A 26,213-nucleotide genomic window follows, 5' to 3' on the forward strand; every position below is an offset into this window, starting at 1 on the left:
CTGTCTCACTTGAAGAACTGTAGGTTCAAGGAAACCTCTCACGTGGTACTGCATCAGCCTGAGGGAGGGGCAATGGAGTCTTGTGACCATACTGTGAGGCTGCTTCTCTTACCTCTCATGCTGTCTTGGTCTCTGTGGTGCCAGGGGGTTGCTTCATCCTCTTCCCTTTCTTTTTTTTTAAGATTTTATTTATTTATTCATGATAGACAGAGAGAGAGGCAGAGACACAGGCAGAGGGAGAAGCAGGCTCCATACCAGGAGTCCGACATGGAACTCGATCCTGGGACTCCAGGATCGTGCCCTGGGCCAAAGGCAGGCGCTAAACCACTGAGCCCTCCAGGGATCCCTCCTCTTCCCTTTCTTTTAGGACTCTCCAAAGGTGTCTGTTCCATGACTAATTGTTAGTTGTTCTCCTTGTGCAGGGGGATCAAAGTTAAGAATGATCTATGTTGCCATCTTTGTGAAGTCACTCTAGAAATAAGAATTTTAGAGATTAGGTCAAAATGTTCAAGGTTTACCAGTTTGGGGGACCAAATAGAACACAGCAATCTCAAGAAGAAATTTGTAAAGACCTTGGAGGAAGTAGACAGGTTTAAGTGGATGATTTGGGTGTAGGGGAGTACACATCTAGGAGGGGATCACAGCAGAGGGAGGTCAATAAGGTAGATTTCCTTCACAGAAAAGGATGAATCATAGCATGAGCTACTGTTGTTGTAGTGCTGTCCTTTGTACTGCTGAATCTGAGCTTCTCCCACATATGGAGAATTTTCAGCTCATGGCTTGAGTAGGAAGGGCCAGGGACAAAACCTTTCTACGTCCACCATGATTTGTCACACCCATACTATAACCCTTGCCTAGTTTCAGATTCTTGATGAAGCAGGGGAAAGCTACCATCTGATCAGGCCTGGCTACTGACAACGACTCAAAAACTAGAATATTTGATCTACTTATTGTAGCAAGATGAACCTTTGGCTGAGTTCTGTTCTTTTTTCCAGCTTTAGAAGGCTTGCTGGGGGTACTTCTTGAGGCAGGTGTATCCAAATCCTTATTGATTGCTCTTCCCGTATTCTATCTGGAAAGCTAACTTACCAGTTAGTCCTGCTGCTCAGCAATCCAGAGTTTTGGCCCATATGCCACCCAGCTGGCAACAGAATGACCATTTCTGCCATCATCCAGTTCCACAGAATTGTGACTAGAATCTGGAAACAAAAGGTCCTATTTGGGAGTTTGAGAATAGAATTCTAAGTACAAATTACAGATTTTTTTTTAACAATTAGATGAAAATTTGATTTACTGCGGTTATGATTTTAGGAGCTGCTTCCCCTCTATAGAAATGATAGCACTTCTCAGTGTGCTTTCAAAATTAAGTTGAAGACAGTCCAAGTGTCCCCACTGGTGTTTATGATTTTCCTGGGGGTAGAGAAAGAGACTCAATTTCCCAGAACATCGTTTGAAAACAAATGGCATTTCACAACATGGTGTATCCACTCACTTGGAGGAATATAGGGTTGCCTATAAAAGAAAAGTGCCAGAGTTCTCTGGGCCCCAGTCAGAGTAAAACAATGGACTACACAACCTGTATGAAGGGTAGGTGGTGGGTATGGGCAAACATTTCTCTAGAGATTATTTCTCCTAGGTGTATACGTAGAAGTGGACTTCCTGGGTCACAGAGTAAACTGTGTTTAACCAGTCAAGACTGCCAGAGTGCTTTCCAAGAGCCTGGGTCATTCTCCATTCCTATTAATGGTATTTGAAGAGTGTGAATACTTCACTGTTTAATTTTACAATGGGATGATATTATCTTTTGACCCCCCTCCTCCCACCCCCAATCACACTCCTGCCCAGTGTCTGGCAAACAACCATCTGTTCTTTGTATCTGAGAGCTTGTCTTTCTGTTGGTTTAGATTCTACATTTGTCTTTCTCCATCAGACTTAATTCATTTAGTAGAATGCCCTCAAGGTCTATCCATGTTGACACAAATGGCAAGATTTCATCCTTACTGTTGGATAATATTCTACTGTGTATATATACACCACGCTTTCTTTTTCCACCTACTTACCCATGGGCACTTAGGGGGTTCTTATATCCTGGCTATTGTAAATAAGGCTGCACTCAACATGGGGGTTCACTTGTGTTTCATCTTTCTTAGATACTCAGAACCAGAGCTACCATATGATCCAGCACTTCTATTTTTAGTTTTTTGAGGAACCTCCATGCTGTTCTCCATAGTGGCTGTACCCATTTACACTAATAGTGCACAAGCATTCCCTTTTCTGGACTCCCTCATCAAACTTATTTTTGCTAGTAGCCATTCTATAAAGGGAGAAGTGTTATTTCATTTGGTTTGGGTTTGTATTTGGTTTGCAAGGTCTATTCAAATCCTCTGCCTGTTTTTAAATCAGATTGTTTCCTTTTTTGCTATGGAATTGCAGGAGTTTCTGTATTTTATTATATAGTAACCTTATCAAATTTATGATACGCACAATTTTCTCCCATGCAGTAGGGTGTTTTTTTAATTTTGATGATAGTTTCCTTCATGGTACAGACGCTTTTTAGTTAGAAATAGTCTCAACTAGTTTATTTTTGCTGTAGTGGCCTTTGTTTTTGAACTAAGATTTTTTAAAAGCACCACAAAGACTGAGATCAAGATGTTGATCACCTATGTTTTCTTCTGGGAGTTTTATGGTTTCACATCTTACAGTCAGGTCTTTAATCTATTTTGAGTTTGTTTTTGTGTATGGTGGAAGTTAGTGGGCAAATTTCAATCTTTCACGGGAGGCTAGCCAGGTTTTTCAGTACCATATTGATGAGATAATCCTCTCCACATCGATGACAAATGTGGAATGTACAATTAATTGATCATATATGCATGGGATTTATTTCTGAGCTCTCTTGTTCCAATGACCTATGTACCTATTTTATTCCCATACCAAACTGTTTGGATGACCATAGTTTTGTAAGACCATTTGAAATCAGTGAGCATGATGCCTCAGGCTGTGTTGTGTATTCAGGGTCATTTGTAATTCTATATACATTTTAGGACTCTGTTGTATTTCTGTTAAACATGGCACTGGAGTTTTGATAGAGATTGCACTCAGGTTGTAGATTGCTTTCAGAAGTATGGACATTTCAGGAATATGAATTTTTCCTCTCCTATGACCAGAGACTATTTTCTCATTTGTTGATGAAAAAATTTGATGCAGATGTTTTCATTTTCACCTCCTTGATTAAATTTATTCATAGGTATTTCATTTCTGATTCAAAAGTCATTGGCTTTTAAATTTCTCTATTTCATTATTTGTGTATAGGAAATTCAACCGGTTATAGAATATGGATTGTGTATCATACAACTTGACTGAATTCATTGATTAGTTCTAAGAGGTTATTTTTTGGGGGGGGGGGGGGGTCTTTAGGATTTTTTATGTGTGGTGTCATTTCTTCTGCAAATGGTTTTATTTGTTCCTTTTCCATTTGGGTGCCTTCTTTTTCTTGCCTTGTTGGTCTGGCAAGGACTTGCACTATATGTTGAATAAAAGTGGTGAGCAACAACATCCTTCCTGATTTTGGAAGCAGAGCTTTCAGCTTTTCACCACTGAGTAGGACATCACCTGTGAACTTGTCACATATGGCCTTTAGGATGTTGAGGTTCATTCCCTCAACCTGGTTGAGAGTTTCTATCATTCTTCACAGGATGATTGTATGCTCTCTGCCTTTGTGGTGCATCACATCGATGAGCAGATGGTGAATCATTCATGCCTCCGTGGAATAAAGCACTTGATCTTGGTGTATGATTGTCCTTTTGCACTGCCGAATGGTTTGCTAATATTGTCCTGTGGGGTTTACGTTCATTAGGGATATTGGCCTAGTTTTCTTGTGGTGCCCTTGTTTTGAAATCAGAGTAATGCTGGCCTCATAAAAGGTACAGACACTTCCCAGTGAGCTTGAAATTTTTTGGGGAGTTTAAAAAGGATTGGTATTAATTCTTCTTTCAATATTTGATAGAATCCACCAGTGAAGCCCTCTGGCCTTGGACCTTCCTTTATTGGGAAGTTTTAGTTACTAATTCAATCTCCTTATTAGTAATTGGTATGTTCTTATTTTCTATTTCTTCACCATTCTGGTTTGGTAGGTTTGATGCTTCTAGTAATTGCTCTATTTCTCTTTGGGGAGTGTAGCTAAATCAAAGAAACAGGTTTTAGATTTCTTGGCCTTTACTCTTTTCCCATGAGTCTCCAGTTCTTTCTCTAGTTCCCTGAGGCATAAAGCTGTTACATAGTTTTGTTTCTGGTATTTATCACCATGAAAAAAAAAACTTAAATTTGGGTAAAAGAGATAATGTTTATACCATCTTAGCCGTGTATAAGCATAGAGCTGAGCATGTACATTCACTTTCTTATATAACCTGTGTCAAGAACTCCTTTCATTTTGCAAAACCAAAATTATCTGTTAACTTTCTATTTTCCCCTCCCTCACAGCCTTTGGATTCTACCATTTTACTTTCTGCAGCTGTGAAATGGTCCTTTTGTGACTAGTTTATAGCACGTCAAGGTTCATCCATTGGGAGGATGTATCATAATTTTTTTTTGGACCTGAAGAGTCCATTTTATTATGTCTACACCACATTTTGGTAATCTCAGCAGTGGATGGATCTTTGCATTGCTTCCAACTTTTTTTTTTTAAGATTTATTTATTTATTTATTATTCGAGGCAGAGACACAGGCAGAGGGAGAAGCAAGCTCCGTGACTGGAGCCCGACACGGGACTCGATCCCGGGACTCCAGGATCGCGCCCTGGGCCAAAGGCAAGCGCCAAACCGCTGAGCCACCCAGGGATCCCCTGCTTCCAACTTTTAAAAGCTCTTGGAAATGCAGCTATGAACATAAGTGTACAGAAAATACTGAATCTCAACCTTTCGTGTAAAAAGAACCTCCCAAGCAGCCACCTTTAAGTGCCTATTGAAAGGCCCTGTCCTCTGTAGGTCCAGGGTGGAGTTTAGAAGGGTGTAAGCCACTCAGGTAACACTGATACAATGTTAGGAGTAAACCCCTTGGGCCCTGGAGTATAATCTGATTAGTAACACCCCTTTCTACTGCCCCTTTAGCAACATACACAGTATGGAGAAGACAAGTTTGATTTCTGTCTTCCTTTCCTTAACACATATTTCATACAAACTGTTTCCCAGTTACTCCTGGGTCCTTCAAGATCAAATGAAACTGAAGTATAAGGTTACATGTAAAGCCCAGCAGTACCCGTCATAACCTTTGGAAAGGGCAAGAACAATTGTTCAGAATCAGGCATGCAAAGATACGAACCGGAGATATACTGGAATACAGTGCCAGTAGAAAGGTTCTGATGAAGGAAGAAAGAGAAACGGTGGTCAGAGTTTCTCTTGGGAATTCAAAGTTTTCACTGAACTTCTGAATACTGGCTGATGTCCAAGGCTGGCAGCTAAATCAGTAACCTATTTATCAGGACATTCCTGTGAGCCTTCCTGTACTGTGTAACCTTGGGCTACTTATTTAAACTGCACCGTCCTACCTAGTAATGATCTTCTAAGTTTAATAAGAAAAACTCTAGTTTCTGACTAAAGCACAGGCTTCTCCCTGATGTCTGCCTATGCAGGTAAGAGGTTCAGTATTTTTAACAATAAGAGCATGGTGCTATGGTTGAAGGTAAAATACTGGGAGGTAATGGCTCTGAAAATACAACAAAGAAGGATAAAGGGTGAGGGGTTTGAATCGGTCATTAAGATTTAGGCCAGGGGCTCTACATGTCCCTGAGCATACATAGGTGTAGGGCATGAGCGGCCTCACGAAGAGTGGATTGTGATTCAGCTAGATAGAGAATCACTTATGGCATATAAACTTGCCTCTGCCCTGAATCCAAACAACTAGATGCTAAAATAATACTGTCTAAAACCTTGTATATCTGTCATGCTGTATAGAGACAGAGGCATACTTAGTTTTATTTATTTATTTTTTTTGGCATACTTCATTTTATTGCAACCCTCTATCAAGCCTGTCTATGGGCACCATTTTTCCAACAGTAGTGGCTCACGTTGGATTCACATTTCAGTAATCCTTGCACTATTTAAACCTTCTTCATTATATTTGTTACAATGGTCTGTGAACATGATCTTTGATAATCCTCTTGTAGCTAGTTCCTTTAGTGTCGTCTCTCAAATGAAGTCATCCAGTAGGTCTTCACTATGCTCTACAGGCCAAAAGCAAGGCTTCTTGCACCCCCAGTCAAGTTGTGAATGCACCAGAATAGTTCTTGACAGAAGTTAAAAGTGCTATTCCAGTGAACACACGAATGACAAGAAACTTCAAACAGCTTATTGCTGATAGGGACCAACACTTAGTGGTCTGGATAGAGGATCGAAACAGCCACCACATTTCTTCAGGCAAAAGCATAAGCGAGAATACAGCTGCAGAAGCAAACCTCAGCTGGCTTTAAGGAAAGAAGCCCTCTCCATAACAGAAAAGGCAAAGAGAAGCATCAAGTGCTCATTTACCATTCCAAAAAATCCTAGGGGCCTTACAAAGTATGCTACCTATATTCCACTTGTGCTCTAGAAATGAAGCACCAGCACCTCCTCAATGATGGCAGGTCTGCTTACAACATGGTGTACGGAGTATTTTTAAACCCCCTGTGGAGACCTACGGCTCAGAAAAAAAGATTGCTTTCAGAGCATGATTGCTTATTGCCAATGCACCTGGTCACCCAAGAGCTCTGTTGGAGATGTACCACTAAATGAATATTGTTTTCATGCCTTCTAACTAAACACTAAGGAGTCCTTGCTACTCTCAAACCTTCTATATTGTAAGGCTATACATTCCACAGATAGATAAAGATTCCTCTGGACCCAGAAATTGACAGCATTTTGAAAAGGATGCCACCTTCTAGATAGCACTAAAAACATTGGTGATTCATGGGAAGAGATCAAAATATGGTATTGACATCAGCAGGACTTTGGGAGAAGTTGATAACAGTCCTCCTGGAGGACTTTGATGGGTTCAGGACTTCCATGGAGAAAGTAATCGGGGAGAGGTGTATAATAGCGAGAGCACTATAAGATGGAGTGAACTGCTGCAATCTCATGATAAAACCTGAATGGAAGAGGAATTGTTTCTTAGAGATAAGCCAAGAAAGTGGTTTGAGGGGAAATATACTCATTATGAAGATGCTGTTAAGACCGCTGAACTGACAACAAACGACGTACAATATACCACAGTGGACAAAGCAGTGACAGGGTTTGCAAGGTTGGACTCTAGTTGTGAAAAAAAAGTTCTACTGTGGGTAAAATGCTCTTGAACAGCATTGCCTGCTACAGAGAAATTGTTTGTGAAGGTGATGAGTCCACTGCTGCTGCTGCATACGTCATTGTTGTCTTAAGAAACTGCCAGCCACCTCAGCATCCATCAACATGGAGGCAAGACCCTCCACCAGCATTCAGATGTGCATTTTTAAAGACTTACATGTGCTACAAAACCAGAAAATGAATCTGACTTGCTCTACTACAATATTCACTTTAGTGAGGTGGTCTGGAACTGAACCCGTGGTATCTCTGAGGTATGCCTGTAGGGCTGGCCTCATGGCCACCACGATCAATCTTCTGTAGCACAAGGTATCAGAGTACCTGGGAATCAAGAAGGAAAGAGCTTTGTTTCGGAGTCACTATTAAATCTCATCAATTGTTTTCTATGTTAAATGATAAAAGCGTATGGTGTAGTTATTAGCATAAAACTTAAAATTCATCTAGAACCCAATCACTGTTTACTTCTGCAGAGTACCTGCAAGAGAGTGTCCAGGTTAGTAGTTCAAAGCCACTGTCACCATTACAGACTGAACAAATGTTTGAGCAAACTACTCAACCATTTGGTGCCTCCGTTGGCCTCCCAGTAAATTTTTTCATGTACTAGCACCTACCTCATGGATAAAATGAGTTAGAATATAACAGGGCACTATGTGAATACCTTAATAGGGTAACCATTTAACTGTTTATTATTACTATTCTCACAGCAGGGTCTGGTATGCCTGGCCCTTCTACATACATTTTCTCATTTGAGCCTCTGTAAGCAAAGCTCTGTAAACGAAGTAAGGCACAGGTCATAAATAATGTGACACTGAAAATGTGACTTGGTAGTGGAGTTAGAGTTCCCATCTTCTGACTGATAATCCGTCCCACTCAGCGTACCAGGGCACCCTCTTCTCTAGAAGACAGTTAGAAGCTGGTGTTATTTTCCTGGTCAAGCCCCTGAGAGCATTCTGGCTCTGGAGATTTAGGATCATTTTACTGACATGACATTGTATAGTAGCAGTAGGGTGTATCTCAAAGCCCAGATTTACGGCAGCTCATTTAACAAAGGCTTACCTGGATTACTATCTTGTCACAATGGCCCTGTGCTCGCTTCTGCAGCACATATACTGAAAACAATTGCCACAATGGCCAAATCTTTAATGATACCTTAAAACTCAGTGCCTTCCTAAACAGCGCTTATAAGGAAGCTAAGTGTCAGCAGAAGAGATGAGAGCATTGAATCTGGGCATGAAACCTTTGTCCCCCGTGATGGGATGTTTGGTCTCCGGAGTCTTATTCAGGGATGTTAACTAATTCAGTGAGGTCTTAGTATCTGGTGACCTACAGCAGCCCTCACTCAGCCCCGGGAAAATCCCCAATAAGACACAAATAGTTCTGCTATCTTCTCAATAAGGATGTTGTTTAGATCCATCCCGGAGTTCTCCAAAATCGGGATCAAAGTATTGTAAGACAAGTGACAGAGCACTATAGACTGTTAAAAAAAAAAAAAAATCAGGAAAGTGAATTGTGTTAGTGTTTTCTGCTGAGAAATCCAGATCCTTAGAGAGCTATATAAGCACCCTACACAGAGACGAATGAAAGCAATACTACAAGCCAATGAAGGTCTGAAATATCCAGTGGTATTTTACAGAAATGGGTCCCACTCATGCTCCCTTAGCTCCAATTTCACAATTATTTACCTGTATTTTAACAGAATACACGACAGCCAATGGAAGTCAAGCTCAAGTATACTCCTCTAACTCATCGTCTCTCATAACTCAATTAGAATTTTAATACTTTGTGGTGGTTTATCCTTCAGCGTTACTTAACAAAAATATGTATTTCTGGCTTGGCAGAGGGTTTAGGGAGGACTGTAAAATATGAACTTTTTTTTTTTTCCTCCCTCGGTCCCAGGAGCGGAGATGAAACCACATGATGTAATCATTCTGAATCCATGTGGCTCCTCTGAGATAGGGCCAGATGTAACCAGAAGGATTTATAGGGCGTAAAATTCAGAATGGATGAGGAAAGCATTTTTGCATCCTGCCCAGTACATCCTAAATCAAAGTCCCCTGAATGGACTAGGGAGGTTGTCATGGTAACCAACTGGCAAGCTGAGCCCGGGGAATGTGAAGGCAAACAATAGAGTGATAAGATTGTGTACAGAACAGCGGGCAGGGGCTGCTTCTGCCCAGGTACAGTGAGGGACTCGTGGGTAGAGGGGTGCAACTGTGAACCTGCAGTTTTTGTGCTTTCTTGCAATTCGGGCATCTCACGTGAAATGTATCAGGTGTAAAAACACTGCTACTGATAGAGAACAGAAGCCCTACAAAAATCCACACCAATAGGTGGATGCAATGGTAGACAAAGCCACAGTGGGCTGTTCCCCTAACGGGGCACGAAAATTCCAAAAAGGGGTCGAAGCACTGCACGTTTGAGGTAAGGCCACTGACGCTTTAGTGCCACCTTGTGTCCAGTTCGTTAGCGATTGCAAATTTACCTAAAGCCCACCCTCGGGCCTTGGTGGGCCCGGTAGGCCCTGTAGCAACAGAATATACAGATGAAGTCTTCTAAGCCACACGTTAATGAAAACATGTTAACACCTTGGGTCGAATCTGAAATGGGATAAGGAAACTATGCCAAGTAACAGGTCAGAGAAAAGATTCCAAGAAGCTTCCTGGGGGCCAGGAGTTGGAAGGAGGGAGGGAGGGCAAAGACCCACTCGGGGTAGAGGATTCTTAATATTGCCCTTACTAAACTTCTGCAAAGAGATTTGGTGTTTGTGGCTCTTTCAGCCACGCTGGGAGCACAGATACATTGAAAGGGAAAAATAAAACGTCAACATAACCACGACTAGAAGACTTGGTCGCAAGAGGACACCACTTGTTCACACCATGTCTTAGGCTCACCTTTTCAGTCTCGCCCTATCCCTGGGGAAAACCATGATCAAGTCCCATGTACCGTTGGCATACAGTGTAAAATGACCAAGCTGTGTCACTCTTTGTTTCCTCCAGGGTTTGAATTTTTTGAAACCAGTGCCAAGGATAACATTAATGTCAAGCAGACGTTTGAGCGCCTCGTGGATATCATCTGTGACAAAATGTCAGAGAGTTTGGAGACGGATCCGGCCATCACTGCCGCCAAGCAGAACACAAGACTCAAGGAAAGCCCTCCTCCAGCACAGCCCAACTGTGGCTGTTAATGTCACCACACACACACACAGGCAGCTTGAGGGGCACATCACCAACCAACAGCATTTCCAAATGGTTGATTAACCTTCATCTCTACTGCCTAGTAATGATTCGAGGGAAATCTTTGATGTCAATGGCTCATACATGCATTCAATTCATGGGAGATTTCCTGTGTTAATATGTGGCAACTATGTGATCTCAAATTTATAAGGACTATCCATCTATAAACATCTGGTATTTGCATGTCCTTTGTTACTTGTCTTTGTAGGCTCTTTATGTTTCAGATTTCTTCTCAAGATTAAGCTACTGCTGGGACCTCAGACTGTAATTTCACTCCAACTGACTTTTGTGCCACGGGTTCATATTTGCCATTTGCTTGTAAGGATGATAACCAAGGAATTGCTTGTGTGTGTGGGCAAGAGGAGATCTCAGGAGACCGTCATGGGTACTGTTCAGGAAATGTGTCTGGTTTTCAGTGTTGTTCATAACAGAGATGACCATTGACGATAAAGGAATTGAAATATTGTGTTTGAAACCCTTGCAAATTGTCTGATTAAATCTAGTTTGAGTCTGGTGAATCTTAAATGATCATGTTACCCGACCGGAACTAGATTTAATCAATCTTCCTAATTTAGTTATGGAAGTAAACAGTGGCCCTAAGGCAGGGCTCGTGGTGCCACTACTTCTGCCCAACGTTCTAAATAGTTGAGGGCATGGCCCGGACAAACTGACGGGCATCAGCTGAAGGTATTAGGTGAAGAGTCATTTACCCAGAAGAGTAGGATTCACTGCAGACTTCTCAAAGGACTGAGTTCCCCCTGTACCTTCATAACTGCTGCCCGTTAGACACACACCATCCCCACCACGTTCTGGAACTATCGCTAAGGCACGGAACAGAGGTCAAGTTGAAGCTTGTTAGAGCCCCTCCTACCATGAGATAGAGCCTTGTTTCCCCAACCAGTGCCTACTCTTCAAACCTCACCCTGCTTCTTTTACCCAACAGATTAATTTAAACCATATCCCAATGGCACAAAGGTCAAGGAAAAGACTATTAGAAGTAATTTGTTCAACTTACTGGTTGAGGACACCAGAAGTGATTTGTTGAAGGGGGGGACCATTTTTTTCTCCCAAATTTCCTTAATACCGTCTAAGCACAACAAGCCAACACCTCTCACCAGCTGTTCTGACTGAACTGCAGAAGCAAGCTGGCATCCTGCCCCATGCACACTGCTGGACGGTGCTAAGAATTTAGACAGCAGACAGAGTGTGGCAGATGGGGGACAGAGTCATTAGGGTGACTTGATTCCTAAGTGAGAAGATAACACTTAACAGAAGAGTGCTGATGGGATGTTTTAAACATACCCAAGTCATTTCTCACCTTGAGCTTCAGATTTGTGCATCGGAATACATTTCCACTTCGGCACCCTGCCAGGCAAGCCTCAGCCTACCAAACCCAGAATGTTAGACTAGAGTTTAATAGGCCAACAAACGTCAGAAATCACAGGACTAACAGTGAGGGGAAAGGGCAGCCGGGTGGCAAGTTTGCAACAGAAGCCTCTTTTGCATGACTATACGGTGTTTCTATAACTGCACAAGCATGTTGCCATGTTGAGCACTAGAACTCTCTCACTCACTTGGGCAATGTAGGCTGAAGCAATCAGGCCAGAAAACTTTCCTGTCCTCTGAGTCTCATCTCTCTCTCTCTCTCTCTCTCTCTCTCTCTCTCACACACACACACACACACACACACACACACACACTGTCAAGGACCTAATTATGGTGGGCAGAAAGCTCTTACGAGCACCTTCTGCTCTGTATTATCACATAGGGGAAAGCAAAAGCGGGGTGAGGAAAGTGGAAGGTTAAAGAGCTGAGTTTTAACTGCATAAACCCCTTCCCTGAAACACTCATTGCTGATTCAATTAATTGGTCCCAAGACCAACAGACCGAGGCAGGAGCCTCCCTGACCGTGTCAGACCTGCCTACCTTCAACTACCTTAGTGCCAGGCAGGGAAGCGTGATGCCCAAGGGGCATGAGCAAGGAACTTCGGATACTTGCTCTTTCGCAAACCTCGGTGGCGGTGGGGCCCTCCTAGTTCATTCTGTGTTCTGAAGCGCCGCCCCTGGGGTGAATTTCCTTGAGAAGTTTCCAGAGTGGATTACCACAGACCTCAAGTACATGCACACCTATCTTCCTGCTCGAAAGCTTATTCCCTATTCCCTCTAGTCCTAAATTCATGAAGACATTTTAATTTTAAAATTACATTTTGGTTATAAGAGGTAATCCTGCAGGGTTACCTGAGCTTCTGTGGTCATCAAACTATATTAAAAATCGCAGCCATGTAACTGGAAGGTTTTTCAGCCTTTTTGCCACCAACACACTTAACCTCCTAGGTCCTCTCCATCTCCCACAACAGCCTAAATAACCTCTAGTCATTTTTCCCAGTGGCCTACCTAAATTTGTATCTTGAAGATCGAGAGACCTTAAAAAGTACACACTTGTCTAAGTGTGTTCGCTTTTAACATTCATCTTCTATTTGATGCAATTCAGTTTTTCAAGAAGGCATTGCTCTGCTGCCCATCTTCTCACCACCCTCACCCCTGCAAGGACTTTTAGAAACAAACCCTGACTGCTGAGCACGGACTCCCAAGAGCTTTGGTGGCGGTGCATTCCTATCCGTTCTTAATGCCCTTGACAACCCGGGCTCGTAAATTCTTCCCCTACATAGCTATCCTCAGAGCCCATGGGCAGTTAGTTTGGGGAGATGTGAATGGGTGTACAAGGTGCATGACCTTTCTGCAGATCCTAAGATGACAGTGTAAATGCTGCATCCCAGGTTTGGGGGCCTGAGAACAGTTGCCCTGGACGGTGGATCAGTTCTCCCCTCCTGCCTGCCCCTCCCCAGAACAGCTTCTACTGCCTTGGTGAACTTGTCAGCGGGTTCTTGGAGTTACTGCCACTGAGATCCACCTCGAGTCAGGATCCCTTCGCTGCCTGGCAAAAAAATGCTGAGATTTTTGTTTGTAATGTGAGCAATGAGGATGCCTCCAGTGGCAGCAGAGGCCTGCAGCATCGTTAGGATAACGGTGAGGCATAGATTCTAAAAATTATAACCAAACTTCTACAAGACACTGATCTACTCAAACACATAGTATATACATTGCATCTGCTTCACTCTCATCCATATTATAGTCCTCTTTTTGAGCACCCTGGTCATTTTGGGGGGACCAATTTAAACCTCCAATTCTAACTAAGTCAACGCTGAAAATAGACTTTCACGGTTTTTTGTTTTTTTGTTTTTTAAGTAAGATATTCCACTAGGAACTGAACTTCCATAAAAGCCACAGGAGTTTGGGAGTCTGTGATCAGAGGCTCATCATGATGGGCTCGGTCCTTGGCGTATGTTCCTGCACAGTGAGTACGTTCTATGCCGTCCCTGGTTGACCATGTGGCATTTGTCAGACTGTATTTAAAATGTATCTGGAATTACACAGCTCTCCCAAGGCTGAGGTAGCAGCTGTATGTGGAAAACTGGGAGCTAAATCCTTGAAGTCAGGACTAAAACCCTTTGAGACGGAAAAGTGTTGCTTATTTGCATATACTACTGGAACACTCCACCAGGTGCGGTTGGTGTGGCATACCTAGGAGGGGGCCTGTCTGTGTCTGTAGCCTCTCTCCAGGACTTAGAGAGTGTGCATGACTGGTAACGCACACTGTTCCTTGTGGGTGTGCTAGGTCAAGGTGGCCAGTGAGCCACTTGACCCATGTGGCCTTTCTCTTCACCCCCTGGAAGATCCGACCGCTGCAGCACTGCTTCACTGGGCCTGTGTGTGTCTGCTACCTGTGCTTGCATAGTTTCCCAGTAAAATGGGAAAGTCATTCTAATGAGCTAAACCTGGTGGGGTCAAGCTTTCTGGATTGCTTTGTGTTTTAAGTGATTTTTTTACCAAAACCATTTAAAGACATAAACCTGTTTTCTATTCAGGAATGAATTGGGACAAATTGGGTCAAAGATAAAGTTTATGATGAGAAAAAAAAATATCTGTCTCCCTCTAAGGCCCCTAAAGGGCTCCAAGTTCTAGAAATCTAGTATCCCCTAAGGAGGCAGCAACAGGTCGGGGTAATTTAGCTAAAATATATGTACCTATTGTTACTGCTATTTCATGCATAAATGTAGTTTGTCTTAAAAACCTTGACAGAAATGCTTGACACTCCAATCAACTCATCATTCCCTTTGGTAGATTAAAATATGTACACTTGGGCCACTCACAGGGTGTTGCCCCTCCCAAAACACACACACACACACCTGCTTGATGAAGGGAAATCTTCATATATGGTGCTTTCTCAGTGCTTGGGAAAAAGGAGCTTTTGCTGGGTTCCGACTATAACTCATGTTTTGTTTCAAAAAGTCTACAAAACAGATTCTTTACACGGATTTGTAGGTTTGCACACATGATTTTCATGAAGAATTGAGAAAAATGCATTTCATGAACATTCTAGACAAAGAAGGATTTCAAAACCTGTCAGAACATCTAGCTGGTAGACAAACTGAACTTAACAGCTGTGGTTCTCTTCTACTTCCTGCTATTATTTTTCATTTCCATTTTTAAAGCAGTCTCCTCTCACTGAGTGACAGGACAAAGAATAGGAAGTGAGACTCAAATTTCACCATTTACCTGCCATCAGCACTATTGTTGGTGGAGTTTCAACTAGTCATTATTTGCTGAAATGACGTTGGGGGGCTGGGGTGGTTTACCTGTGTATTTTCATTCACCTGTGTTCATACTTTCCTCCATAGTGGACAACTGAGAGTTGGCTGTGGTTTTTTTTTTTTTTGGCCATATTTCCATATTCATGTATGGGGCTAGGGATTGCTTAGGTTCATGAATGCTGTTCTTACAGACACAGATGGTACGTGAGCCACACAGGCACCCAGCCTTTCAGGGACGTGAGCATGACATCCATCCGTCTAGTGGTTCCATGCTCCTCATGCCAGTGAAATTTGGGGATTGTTTGCCGTATCAGTAGGATGGTTCTCCATGCATTGTTTCATCATCCCTAGGATGTGTGCTAAATGAAAACTTCCTGTAATTCCTGTTAATATATTGTTGATGTCAGATGTGATGTGATACCGTTGGACTGTCCAAATGTACAACTATTTAATGGTGTTTGTGGAACTGAAGTGTCTTAAATGTTGCATGAAATATGTTATAAAAATAGATTTGTTTTCTATTTTTCAACACCTCATAATTGAGGGTTCATGGGCCAATAAGTGCAATATTTAATGACTTACTCAGTGTATATAAACTAGCGTGAAAGAGTGAATTATAATGAATGTGTGAGATGCTTTGATGGCTGTGTAACTTATTCCAATTATTTCTTGTAGCTGTATTTGTCTAGTGGTGCAATTTATACGGTAAATACCTTATTGGTGTCATGTGAAACTCCTCTGTGCCTATTTCAAAATAATTCTTTTCCTATAAAACCAAACACTTGGTATCTGCAAATATATGTCAATTTTGCGCTTTAGAATTGTGGATTTTATTTTTAAGACAGGATGGATGTTCATTTATTTTATATAGGCATTCCCTTCTTAAATTCAGAATTCTCTTATAAGAGGCTAATTTAGATACCTAAGAAATAATATGCACATAAGGTAAAATCATATTTATTCTTCTCAGAAATGTTGATCACATGTTCTATGTCCTAAGAATTCTTCTTGCATTTGTGTGTATATTTTGTTGTTCAGCCTTGTATTTTGTTTGCACATTTAACATTGTCAACCCTGGGAATTCTAAAGTACCGACATCTTTTTAGGTTGTGGTGACTGTTATATTCACTTTCAATTCTCAATTGTCCACACTGATGATATAGGAAAAGCAAAACTCAAAATTCTCAAGTTGCTTTGGTATTTCAACAGAAACCCATATATTCATCCTCAAACCCCCTTGGTTAATCTTACAATTTGGTGGCCTAGGACTTCAATGTGATGCAAAATTTAAAAATTAAAAACATAAGTAGGCCTGGTTGCTCGATTACCAAAAACTCTTGAGAGTTTGTTTATATGAAATTTAAAGTAGGTCACCTACCTGAAATTCCTATTTGCCATTTTAACTTTTAAGGCAAAACGCTCATTTTAATACTATGCTTTGCCTTTTCATTTAGCAGAGTAACTCAGAATACTGTTAGAAAGAAAAGGTAGGACTTGATCACTAAAAATGATGAAAACAGTTGGTTTTAGATAACTTTGACCATCTGTACATTATATGAAGCCTTACGTTCTTTCTCCAGCAATTGCCTGAAATTGCCATGTGAGGATGTGCCAATCATATTAAGTGGCTTTGGACTGCCACCAGTGGCCCTATTTTAAATAGGATAGCATGAAATTCGTACTCAGCTCTCAAACCAACTAAAAAAGTCAAGCGAATGTGGGAACAGCAGGGAGAGGAGGGACGACTTTGTGCCAAATTTTAAAAAAGATAAATTATTCTAATGTTGGCTACATGTTAACGTTTAAGAGCATGTTTAAATGTTGAGTTAGTCCGCATTGTTATTGAATCCCATGTGCTCAGTGCTGTGGGAATCAAACAGGGAAGAGGGATAGTTCCTACCCCTAATAAACCTACTGGAGAACCAAGAGGAAAACCAATACCTGGATGTTATGTACATGCTAAATTAAGGCTGGATAGAGGAGCCTAGAGACTGAGGGACCTCTAACACCTGGAAGACTCAAGAATGTGCCAGCAAGACTGTTTGCCAGACGATAAATAGGAAAGGTCCCATTATGTTCCCCTATGAGTGAAAAGGTGACAGAGGAGGCAGCTAAAGATGCTTGCTTTCTCTAGAAAGCCCAACTGGTCGTGTAAAACCCACCCCATTACACATTGGGCTCTCTTGCTTTTGTCCCCATGAAGAAGACAAGCTAGAGCATCGACATACTCCTCTGTGCGGAGCAGCCCCAGACTGCACAACAAAATACAAACTGCTTTAAAGTCACATTAGAACGGTTGATTTAGACATTTTGCCCAAGCACCAAACCACGAAACATCCTGTGATCCAATGTCAATGAAACAGATGTGTGCGCAGAGATTTTCCTGTAGTTCCATGTTTCCCATCAAGGGTGTTGGGCAACGCGCAGATGAAGACCTTCCTTTGTAACCGGGCACTTTCTGGCTTCTCAGTGACTATACTGTGGAGCTCTTCTTCAGAACATATTGAGTAACAGCTTAGTGCTTTCATATAGTGATTGTGACATTTAGTTGAAAACTAACAGCTGCACAGCAAATATCGTGACTCTTTCTGTGTCCACAGGAGCTCTTGTCTGGGTTTAAAGCTACAAAGTATTCACATTGTGAAGTTTTAATTATCTTTATTGAAATTAATTGTGTAAAAACCTGTATGTGCTCTATTAGGTATTAAGTTTGTATGTGAATTCTGTATGGAATGTGGTTTTTGTTCTTTGGGTTTATCTGGTTTTATTTTTTGGAGATTACAATAAATATCTAAGAGACTATATTCCTGAATTTCTCAGCCTTAGTCTGATAAATTCTTTCATTGCCTTTCGTTTTGTATTACTTTTGGTCTTTGGATGCCCATTTCTTGTTACTTGCCTCTCCTATAACCCTAGGGACAAAGATGAGCTTGAACTAAAAAACTATGAACACATTTTTAGTTTAGGCTGTGGCTTTTTAACATGTGGACTTAGGCATAGGACTTAACGCTAATGTATGTAATCTTTGAAGGTAAGTACTGTTTAATACATGACTGCATTCCAGGGTCCTAAAACTTGGTTGTAGAACCAAGAATGACCATCAGTGTATTAAAAGTCACCTCTACTGCATAAACACTATTTATCCCTGTGTCTGGAGTCCAGAGTCCAATGATCCTATTGGTATCCTTCTAGCACAGTCTAGAGCATTCAACATGGACAACCTGTGCAAGAGGTCTGGGTCTGTTTAATGCGTGGTTCATGGTGTAGTAATGCTTCAGATGCTGTGCATCCTTGCCTTCGGCTTGGACCTCAGAGCGTGCTGAAGCATCCCATGATCAATCTAGATGGATCATAGCAGACCTAGGAATTTCAAGATCTCTTAGTGACATAATTGTGCTATTAGCTCCATTTCTGGATATTTTCTTCTAAGTATGTTCTCAGGGCCATTTCCAGACAACCATGCTAAATATAAGCCAAGTGAAGTCCCATGAAAACTCCTATGGGTCCACATGGATCAAAATAGCTTTCTAAACTGAAGTTAGTGATGCAATCTCACCTGCGTAGGTAGACAAAACTGATAGCACACTAAGAAGGGAAAAAATAACAAAGGGCTTCCAGTTATATTGTTAACATTCCTATATAGAATGTACTCTCTAGTTTCCTATTCAGGAGAATACATACACTAGAATCCTGACCCTCAGGGAACTCATACAATTAGAACAAAGGGAAATTTATAGTAGGAATTCCCAGTATTTATAAATATTCTCTACCATGTGTATCTAATAATTGAACATTATAAATCTGTTTCATTTGGGGGCTCCTGGATGACTCAGCAGTTGAGCATCCAACTCGTGGTTTTAGCTGAGGTCATGACAGCAGGGTCGTGAGACTGAGCCTCTCTTGGGATCCATGCTCAGCAAGGGGTCTGCTTGAATTCTCTCCCTCTGCCCCTCCCCACCTCCTACAGACATGTTCTCCAAAACAAGTAAAATCTTAAACAAAAAACCTTGTTTGATTTTAAAAGTTCTCACCAAGAACTGTCTCACTTGAAAGGTTACAAAACACATTTTTTAGATCATAGTACTCTGCTCCCCAGATAAAGTGGTAAGATTCTTGCCAGTGGTAAGACCTCAGAAAGATTATACCTGTCTTCCTGGTGATTCTGAGGTTAATGGGGCCAAAACAGTTCTAACAGGTTTTCTCAGAAATTCCCTCTACTTTCATGAACCTTATTACCTTATCAATAGCTCCTTTTTTTTTTTAAGATTTATTCATGAGATACCGGGGGAGGGGGCAGGGTGGCATAGAGAGAGGCAGAGACACAGGCAGAGGGAGAAGCAGGCTCCATGCAGAGAGCCCGACATGGGACTCGATCCCGGGTCTCCAGGATCACACCCTGGGCTGAAGGTGGTGCTAAACCACTCAGCCACCCAGGCTACCCTAACTCCTGACTTTGAATTAATTTTTAACAATGAAACTCTGTATCGTTATTTCTCAATAGTGTTAACAAGGTAGACATGGGAAGAATATACCTGTTACCCTTGGAGGATGCTAAGCTTCTTATTGGATGTGAAAAACATAAGCTTCTTATTGGATGTGAAAAACACATATTCTAAGGAAAAGGGCACATGGCAGGCTCTGGTTTTTGGACACTTGTGCAACAGCGACCCCTTGGTTATCTTATTTCACCCTACACTCACCATGTTGAAAGAATCTTTAGTCTAGTGGAGAGGTAGTCGGGCTGCCCAGCTTTTCTTTCTGACTTGTGTCCCCAGTCCTTTAGCACTAGATTTTCTTGTTTATGAACTCTAAGCCTCAGTTTCAATTACAAACTATATTCTCGGGACACCTGGGTGGCTCAGCAGTTGATCATCTGCCTTTGGCTCAGCACATGATCCCAGAGTTGAGATCAAGTCCCACTTCTGGCTTCCTGTGGGGAGCCTACTTCTCCCTCTGCCTAGGTCTCTGCCTGTGTGTGTGTGTGTGTGTGTGTGTGTGTGTGTGTGTCTTTCATGAATAAATAAAATCTTCAAAAAATAAATAGAAACTATATTTTCCATTTGATCATGTTTTGTCTATCCCCTCAAGCAATTCTACCGATTGCCTTTCTTCCACATAGAGGGCATAGACAATTTAAGGAAAGCAAATATTTGGGGGAAAATCTGGATTTATGTTTCAGAATGATATCCTAGAAAATAATTACATAACAATTTGGTAAGTGCCTATAGAGGTTACATGGTAAAAGTACACAAGAAGGGTAGTTAACCCAGACTAGAGGCAAGGAGATTGGAATGTTTTAAGAAGGCCTGCTAGAAGAAAGGAGTCCTGAGCTACAATATCCAGATATAGGAGTTAGGTAGGGGCAGAGTGGAAGAAGATTGTTCCTAACGGAGGGAACAAACAGCCAATGCAAACCAGGGAGGTATCTCAAAGCATAGTGTGCACATACTCCAAAGCCATTCACACAAGTGATTCCAGGGTGGAATAAAAGGAGAAGGAGCCTAAGGCTGAGATTCATGATACCTGTCTGAAATGCTTTCCAAGCCAGGAGTTCATCCTCTAACTGAAAAAATCTCAAAGGAAGAAATTAGTTCCATCAGATTTGAGTTTTTGAAGAATCACTCAAATGGTAATATGGAAAATGGTCTACCAGAAGGCAATCATGGAAATAGAACAAACGCTAGAAAGCTGTTGTAATTATCTATGGTTACATGCATGAATGAAAGATGGCTCTGCAATGGGGAAGAGTGGAGGACACATGACAGTTCAATCTAGAAGGTAGGTAATCATCACCAGTATGATTCCTGCAGGGTGAGAAATAGAAATCAAGGGTGACCCTGTGGATCCTGGCTCATCTTATTAGGTAGATGTCAATGTCATTAACTAAAAAAGAAAGTACAGGCTCTTGTTCAAGATACAGATGTAGCAAGACCCTGAACTCACTTTATCCCACAGAAACACCAAATCTGTAGCTATACATGGAACAACACCCTCTGAAAAAAGCCCCTCAAAACCAGCTAAACAACACCTAAACACTGGACAAATGAGGGGGACAACACACACACCAAAGTGTACAGGAGAGGATGATTTTGCCATAAACTCCATCCTAGGCAAGGATCACCTTGATTCCCCTCAATCAGGAAACCTAAAACCAAGAGTTTCTCCCTATGGAACACGGGGCCTTGAACCACACATCAGATACCCCAACCCTTAAGGCCTGCACCTAGAAGATGAGCCCACCAAACATCTAGCTTCAAAAAACCAAGGGGACTCCTGTCCACGAGACTTGCAAGTGTTTAGCTAACTGACAAACTGCTCTTAAAGGACTTGTGAGCTCAGACTGACCTCAGGCACCAGCACAGAGGCCATCAACTGAGAGGCGCAGACTTTATGCAAAGAGGTCCATTCACTTACAACAACCGGCTGAGGGGCAGGCATCTAATTTAATACACATCTAGGGGCCTGCTGGGGATTTCTCTGGGTGGGGTGGGGGGGATTTAAGCTGGTAGGCACCATCTTCACACTCTTTACTACTCCATCTCATTGTCATCTCCCCAAATCTCTCCTGCAGCTTCCCTCCTCTGGCATCCTGATTTGTGCAGCTGCTACCCAGGTAATATGAGTCACCTGGCTCTGGGCTCCAGTAGGGCTTATGCTTAAGGGTCCCATGGGACTGTAACCCACATTATGAAAAGGCTACCACACCTAGAGAACAGCAAAAGGCAACAGAATGAGGACCTGTTCTTTTGGTGAAAGAGGTCTATTAGCTTATCTTGGTAATTGTGGCCCCAGGGCCAGGATTACAATTAAATACACATCGAAGAGCCCACTGTAATCTTCTCCTAAACCCTTAGGGAATGGTTGCTCTATTTGTGTTCTCCCTCTATCACATTGCACAGTGACAGTATTGCTCAAACACTGCTGCATCAGACACCTATAAGAGCCCCACTCTATGTGTTTCACCTACTTTTTAGGTCTTGTGCTTCAGTGTTTGTGGCTGCTACCCAGGAGACACCCCTTGCTTACCTAGCTCTCTGGTGGCTTCCAACAGTTGCTTTCCTGGGTCCCAAAGGACCTTAACAAATGGACTGACGTTTCTTGGCAGAGTACCACCCAAAGCTCTGCACAGACAGCAGAAGACCCCAGTCTTCTATGAAAGAGGCTTATTTGCCACTCCTGGAGCTTCAGCTTGATGAACAGGCTTCTCATTTGACACACGCTGAGGAGCCAACTGAAATGCACTGCAGGGATGAAACCTCTGGAGATGATCTTTGTGCTCTCCCTCTGCCTCACTCTAGGCCACTGGTAGCTCCTGGAGAGGACCTCATATACTCTTCTGGCATGCTGATTTTTATGACTGCCACCCAAGGGACACCTCTAAATAGTAGCAGTGAGACTTATGATTGCACTCACATAAGACTGTACTGTATATATTTGCATACTTTAAAAGCTGTTGCCTGAGAGTCTGGCTCCAATCAGCCCAAAACTAAATGCTAACTGAGGTATTTCCATTTAGGACACAAACAACGTGAAATGTTGGGAGCTGCTAAAAATAAAATTGGCTATTTGGAAATCACAAAAGTTTAAGAGACAAAAAGGAGGCAGGGTTTAAAGATAAGGTTTATCTCCTACAGGAGGCCAGGACTTCAAGACTGGAAGAGGTGTTTTTTTGTTTTTTGTTGTTGTTGTTTTTTTAATCTAATACATAAAAACCAACACAGAGAGTGAAGCAGAGAGAAGAAACAGACGAATGTATTCCAAAATTTAAAAACGCCTCAGGAAAAGTCCTTCATCAACTGAAAATACATGACTGGTCATAGGGATGCTCACTGACCTTGGGGGAAGAATGAATGAACACAAGAACTTCAACTAAATGACAGACAATATAAGCAGATGCCAAGTAGAAGTCACAGAGGTGAATACATTCACAAACTGCAAAATACACTAGAGTTTCAACAGCAGACTACATGAAGTAAAAGGATCACTGAACTCAAAGATGGTAATAAAATTCATCTAATCAGAGCAACAGCAGACAGAAAAGGAAAGAAAAAATGAAAGAAAGAAAGCTAGCTAGCTAAAGGGATATACAGAACACTAAACAGGACATATATATTTTGCATTATGGGGGTCCCAGAAGGAAAAGAGAGAAAGGTGCAGAAAGCTCATTTGAAGAAATGACCACAAACTCACCTAACCTCAGGAAGGAAACAGACATCCAGAACCAAAATCTCCAAGAGTTCCAAATAAAATGAACCCAAAGAGAACTACACAAGACACATAATTAAAACGTCCAAGTTAAAGACAAGAAGAACATCTTAAAAGCTCAAGGAGAAAAAACCACTTATTAAGTACAAGGAACCCCCATAAGCACATTTTTCGGCATTTTGAGGGCCAGAAGAGAGTGGCATGATATATCCAAAGTGCTGAAAGCAAATAACTATGAACTCTACACAGCAGTTATCATTCAGAATGGAAGGAAAGGGAGTTTTCCAAACAAGCAACAAAACTAAGCACTTCTTACAAGAAATGTTAAAGATGCTTCTCCAACCTGAAAATAAGGAGTGCTAATTAGTAACAGGAGAACATATTAAAGTATAAAGCTTACTGGAAAAGTAAATATGTAGTGACAGAAGAATATCCTAATTTTGAGAAGTTGTTGGCTTAATCACTTACAAGGCTGGTAAGAAGGCTACAAAACAAAAAGTAACTAAGCATAAGTCAGAGATGGACAACATTTAAAAAATGTAAACTGTGGCATAAAAACAAAACTTGTAGAAGGTGAGATTAACAATGTCAAACATGAGGTGCAACTTAAGTTGTTATCACCTAAAATAGACTATTATAAGTCATTTTATTAAAGCTTCCAGCTAACCAGGAAGCAAAAACCTATACTAGCTACACAAAAAAATAAAGGAATCTAAGCATGGCAAGAGAGACAAAGACATGGTCATGAACAAAATCCCTACTTCTGATGCTGCTGTTGCAAGGGGGAGAGATAATACTGAGGGACCATAAGCAGATTCATCTGTTTTGAGGCAAGGGGGAAAAGTCATGATACAGAAGGGCAAGTAAAATATACAGGAACCAGGCTTAGAACTCTGCTCAGTGGTGAGGGAGTGGTTGCAACTCTCCTTGTGGGAGGGACTGGTAAGTACCACAGTTCATGATGCCTTCCACCTTGTTAGTATAAACAGGAGCAGGCTGTGGGCATCCTATCCAGCCTGCAACCCCCAGAAGCCCTGGGCTCTAATACACACCAGCTCCAAATGCCATGGAGCACAGGGGGAAAAAGTAGGTTAAAAGAGCAATTAGAATATAAAGGATCCAGCCCTAGAATTCCACAAAAACAGTGAAGGAGCTACCAAAACATTCTCTGGGTCACAGGGCCAGGTGAACATCACAATTTCATTCCCCTTCCAACTTGATAGCATGAATGGGAGAAGAGTCCAGGTGCCTCACCCAGCCTACCACCTATGTAAACTCCATGACCCTAGGGCACACCAGATCAAGCTGTCCAACCAAGGTGGACCTAGTGCACTGTACGTGGGACATCACTGGCCAGACTCATTACAACCCCAGCTATCTGGGAAAGGCACACAAGTACAAATGGCCCCAGAATACTCCAGGACCATGTCACCTCAATTTTCCAGGGCTCCTACACAAATTGGCTGGAAAAGCCTGGCCTGCAATTGTGTCAGGTCTAGCTACCACATCAGGGTGTCAATCCCAAAAAAGTGACCTGCAAATCCCTGGGCTGTGCCTACATCAAGCTCTAGTCACGTGCTGGACCAAATCTTTTGCAGTGTACCCCAAGTCACCATACCTTGACCCACTTCAGCATCAGCTATCCTGTATATTCCTTGCATAGTCCCAGAATCACATTGGCCCATCCGTACTCCATCTCCAGCCAGCCTACCAGGGCAGTCTAAGCATGAACTGCCATAGGACCCCTTGCCACAGCACTAGCCTGCAAGCCAAAGTCACACAACACACACAGTCTACCTAGAAAATGATCATACACAAGGCCATTCCTTCAAGTTTGTGAAAAGTAACTGTTCCCCCTTATCCACAGAAACAAGTAACAGAATGTCGAGCAAAATGAAGAGATAGTGGAATATGCCCCAACAAAAGATTAAGACAAAACCTCAGGAAAAGAACTAAATGAAATGGAAATAACCAATCTGCCTGATAAAGAGTTCAAAGCAATGGTCCTAAATGCTCATCTGACTGAAGAGATAAATGAATGAATTTGGTGAGAACTTCAACAAAGAGAAAATATTTAAAAGAACCAGAGTTGGAGAATACAATACCTAAAATGAAAAAATACACTACAGGTAATCAACAGTAGAGTAGCAGATGCAGAAGGACAGATCAACAATCAGGACCAGAGCTAAACAGAAAAAAAAAAATTAAAAGAAAATAAATAAAAAATAAATTAAATAAACAAATAAAAATTAAGAAAGAAAGATTGAAAGTTGATTGATTGCAAAAATGAGGACAGACTAAGGGATATCTCAAGTAACATCAAACCAGCAAACATTCACAATATAGGAGTCCTAGAAGGAGGAGACAGAAAGAAGTAGAAACTTTATCTGAAGATACAATAGCTGAAAACTTCCCCACCTGGAGAAGGGAACAAATATCTATGTACAGGAAGCACAAGGAGTTCCAATCAAGATGAACCTAAGAATGTCCACACCAGAACACATAATTAAAAGTCAATAGAACAACAAACCAAGCCCAAAGTTAGTAAGAAGGCAATCATAAATATCAGAACAGAAAAAAATGATTAGACACTAAAAAAAAAAAAAGAAAGAAAGAAAGAAAGAAAGAAAGAAAGAAAGAAAGAAAGAAAGAAAAAAGACCAATGAAACCAAGAATGGAATCTTTGAAAAGATAAAATTGATAACCCCTTAGCCATAGTCACCAACAAAAGAAACAAAGAAAGATACAAAGATCCAAATATTATCAGCAAAGAAAGGAAAGAAATAACTACCACTACAGAA

At 41.6% G+C, this 26,213-nt stretch overlaps 1 protein-coding gene across 2 annotated transcripts in view; it reads left to right on the forward strand.

Moving 5' to 3' along the window:
* RAB3C (RAB3C, member RAS oncogene family) overlaps positions 1 to 18,019 on the forward strand; it is a 272,838-nt gene extending 254,819 nt beyond the window's left edge. For both annotated transcript variants that reach the window (XM_025447524.3, XM_025447523.3), the window contains exon 5: positions 10,319 to 18,019. In XM_025447524.3, coding sequence (XP_025303309.1) covers positions 10,319 to 10,506 — 188 coding nt within the window. In that variant the 3' untranslated portion in view covers positions 10,507 to 18,019. The remainder of the gene's footprint in view (positions 1 to 10,318) is intronic.
* The last annotated feature ends 8,194 nt before the right edge of the window (positions 18,020 to 26,213 follow it).

The sequence above is a fragment of the Canis lupus genome, chromosome 2 (assembly GCF_003254725.2).
Source record: "Canis lupus dingo isolate Sandy chromosome 2, ASM325472v2, whole genome shotgun sequence".
Lineage (NCBI taxonomy): Eukaryota > Metazoa > Chordata > Mammalia > Carnivora > Canidae > Canis > Canis lupus.